General features: G+C 64.6%; 2 protein-coding genes across 2 annotated transcripts; one reads left to right on the top strand and one right to left on the bottom strand.

Moving 5' to 3' along the window:
* Positions 1 to 324: 324 nt before the first annotated feature.
* On the bottom strand, positions 325 to 1710 carry MNEG_15119 (hypothetical protein; the record flags this gene model as incomplete). Its single annotated transcript, XM_014036411.1, has 4 exons — positions 325 to 468; positions 795 to 881; positions 1185 to 1304; positions 1570 to 1710. The coding sequence occupies 4 exons, from the start codon at positions 1708 to 1710 to the stop codon at positions 325 to 327; spliced, it is 492 nt and encodes a 163-aa protein (XP_013891865.1).
* A 711-nt stretch (positions 1711 to 2421) lies between these two features.
* MNEG_15118 (hypothetical protein) lies at positions 2422 to 3134 on the top strand (the record flags this gene model as incomplete). Its single annotated transcript, XM_014036410.1, has 2 exons — positions 2422 to 2691; positions 2988 to 3134. 2 exons carry the CDS (start codon positions 2422 to 2424, stop codon positions 3132 to 3134), a joined length of 417 nt encoding a protein of 138 aa, XP_013891864.1.
* Positions 3135 to 3646: the final 512 nt, after the last annotated feature.

Genomic DNA, 3646 nt, shown 5'->3' with positions numbered 1-3646 from the left:
GGCATGGGTTGGGGGTGGAGGGGTGGTGCGCAGGACGCCACAGCAGGTTGAAGCGGGGTAGGCGCTGCAGCGTTGGCGTGTGTACGGGGCACGAGCCGGCTCATCACGTCCGCACGCATTGTTTTCCCGTCACGCCGTCGCATCCGATCGACACTGCTGACGACCTTCTGGTATTTCTAGCCTTTACTACACACGCACACACGCGTGCTCTCTCACACACACACCCATACACACACGCCTCCATCAAAGCAGCATCAACACCAACGCATGCGCAACCACCGAGCCCTGCGCTCATGATCCACGCGCGGCCCCACCCAGCCCCGCTCACCGCTCCAGGCCGTCTTTGCTGCCGGCCTGGCTGGCGTCGTCCACCAGTGTCTTGCAGCGCAGCAGGGTGGGGCCCTCGTGGCCCTCAACGTGGGCCAGAACGTGCAGCTGCCGCCGCGCAGACTCCTGCTCGGGGTTGTCCTGCCGGGGTGGGGTGAGGGGCAACAGGAGGTGTGGGCTTGGGCATTCAAAATGCAGCGGGTCGCGGTGGCAGGGGAGAGTGCGGAGCCGATACGGGGTTCTAGCGGGGCGTGCAGGGCCAACCCTGTGCAGGGGGGGCAGCTTCAAGGGGGTAGGGGCGGAGAGAGGGCTACTCCTGCCGATCAAAACGGTGCCAGAAGTAATGCTGCACCCAACCCGATTCGATCGGTACTCTGTTGCCACAACCATGACGCCAACATGATGTTGGGACATGCCGGCCCACACTCTTGAACCCTCCGTGTGCCCTGTGTCCCCACAGCCCGCACCTTGGATAACATCACCAGGTCGTTGTCAGATATTCTGCGCCCCACTTCCTCGTCCACACAGACTGTAACCACCAGGAACTGACCAGCCTTGGGGAGCAGGCGGAGGGAGCGTGTTGGGGGGGTGTTGAGGGGGGGAGGGAGGTGGCTGCAGAGCGGCAGCTGCGAGAGGTGCAATCTTGTGGGACCCAGCAGGGTGCATGGCCACAGCACTGCTTGCACGCTTTCGCCTTCGTTTTCGTCCCCGCGGGAACCGCCGCCACCGATGCCGCCGCCACTGCCGCCGCCGCTGCCGCTGCTGTGGCTCCCTTCCCAAAGAGCCTGACCAACAGCCGTACGGCAAAATGTGTCCCATCGTCTTCATTCAGCATACACAAGCCTGCCCCGCCGCACCTTGTGCGACCGTGCCGCGATGGTGGGGTGTGGCTCCAGCACCTCGCCCTCCTCCACACCCCTCAGCACCAGGGCGCCCGCCTCCTCCAACACAAGCTGCTCAAACACAGCGACATAGTCCTTTGCAGGCGCGGGCAAATGGAGGTCCAGAGACAGGACAAGTAGAGCAGTGGCATGGGCCGGTGCGGCCGCGTCGGCGCAGCTGCACAGCGGCCGCGACGGGGCGCCGCCGCCGCCCCCAAAACGTACGACCAGCAGCAAAAGAGACTAGGAGCGACGGCCCCGCAGCATGGAGCCTGGCTACAAGCAAGACTACAGGGTATGTGCTGCGCGCAATTGCTACAGCAGCACAGCTGCTGGCGTGGACGCCATTGCTTCGCCGCACCTGGATTGAGTCGAACGTGTCGGGGACGGCCCTCAAGCTGTCATAAACGCCCAGCCCCTGCTCTTGCCGGTCCCACAGCCGGAAGTAGTCCCACGTCAGAAGAATCTGGTGAAGCCGGTTGGTCGCCCCGCTGACGTCCATCACAGCAAGGGACGTCGGCCGCCGCGGCGCAGTGCGGCAGCACCAGCACAAGCTCAGCTGCTGCAGCGGCGGTAAATGATGGTGGCGTGCCGCCTGGCCGCTACCTGCCAACTGATGTACGATATATGTTTTAATGCATTCTCTGTTATTTAATCAAAGATACGTCAACACGGATTGGGCGTGCTCGAGTGGATCTACGTATGCGCACTCCTAAGGGTATGCGTTTTCCAAGGTAAATATGACCACTTGCAATGTAAGCACGATCGTCATCCAAAATCGCGCCAGATGCGGATTGTAAGTCACACCGCGCGCCACCGAATTGTCACCCGAGATCATTTGATCATATCAGCCACAAGTAGCCCACTGCAAGGCGTGTATGTTGGTTGTTAGCCCATATGAATCAGCTTAGGCAGCTCCGTGTGACAGGATCTGCTCCTCTGCACGTCGACGGAGCTCGGGGATCTCTCGCAGCACACTTCATTTTGCACCGCGCTCAGTGTGCCGGCGTAAGTTCTTTCCTTGAGCCCCGTTCACCGCACTTTCTTCGGTATCATCCAGCGCCATCAGCCTGCTGAGGCCTGCATGCTTGCGGAGCACTCCGCTAGTGCTCTCCAGGTCGCCGCTGCCGGTCTGCTCGCTGCATCACCCAACCTCAGCTAATTCAGGGCCACCCTATTGCTTGCACCACCCTCCCAGCGCACCACATCCGTCATGGCGCCCGCCAGCCACCATGCGCACCACGAGCCCTGCATGGACCCCTCCGTCTCCCACGCCCCCGACCGCTGCGGCACCCTGGCCCTGCCGGACGGCTCCCGCTGCAACCTCGCCTGGTGGCTCTTCTCGCCGGCGGGCGCCGGCGGCGGGCCCGCCGCGGCATCCGCGCCGCCCGCGGGGCGCGTCCTTGTTATTTGGGGGGCGTTTGCCACGGCCCGGCACTTCGATGACGTGGCGGCCCACCTGCGGGACCACCACGGTTTCGAGGTGCGCGGGTGGCGTGCTGCTGATTCGCGGGTTGGCAGGGCACAGCTGGCGGGATGCATCTGGTGGGTGCTGCGTACGGCCCGACAACTCCCTGCCAATCAACCCCTCACCAAACCTTCGGAGCCCACGCGGCCCTTGTCACTCGACCCTGCAGCCACGATCGAAACCACTGCGCCCCCTGTATCTACGTGCGCACCCCTCCGTCCGCCTGGCTCCTCCCTCCCACCTGGCTCCCACATAATCCCCTCTCCTCTCCCCCACCCCAACCCCCACCCCCACCCCCACCCCCTCTGCAGTTGCTGTGCTACCACCACCGCGGCGTCGCCTCCTCCGGCCCCTGTACCATGGACACGCCCCAGTCCTCGGCGCTGCTGGCGGCTGACGCCCTGGCGCTGGTGGACCATGTCTGGGGGCCACAGCAGGCGGTGCACCTCTACGGGTGAGGGGGGGAGGGGGGCCACGGCCGCCACGGGGCCCATGGGGCCGCCACGCACGCTGCTGCTGCAGCAACCCTGTTGCACGTGGCGCATTGCTCGCATGTTGTGCTGGTCAGCGGGTCGTGGCCGTTGAGCAAGAGGGGCTGGGCTGTGTGCGGCGCACTAGGCAGGGCAGCAGGGTTTGGTTGGTTTGAAAGACAAGGCGGTGGGAGCATTGCCTGCTTTGCGTCGCAGCCCCATGTTGGCCGTGATGCAGCCCTGGCATGTGCGCGCCGCAATGCATGCCTCACACGAAGCAATGCGCCTGCACCTCAACCGCAGGGCGTCGATGGGCGGCATGATCGCGCAGGTGACTGGGCCACTGTCAGCCCGCGGCGCCGTGACGCCGAGCTGCGTACGCAAGCACACGAGCGGCTTACATCTGCACACATGCTCCAGCCTTGCACCCGCGCAATCTGGGGCACCCACCCGCAAGGGCTGGCTCACATGCGCGACACCTCCCCCGCGCCTTTCTCTGT

This window comes from Monoraphidium neglectum (genome assembly GCF_000611645.1).
Source record: "Monoraphidium neglectum strain SAG 48.87 unplaced genomic scaffold scaffold05047, whole genome shotgun sequence".
NCBI classification, from domain to species: domain Eukaryota; kingdom Viridiplantae; phylum Chlorophyta; class Chlorophyceae; order Sphaeropleales; family Selenastraceae; genus Monoraphidium; species Monoraphidium neglectum.
This window is presented reverse-complemented; position numbering and strand designations above follow the sequence as displayed.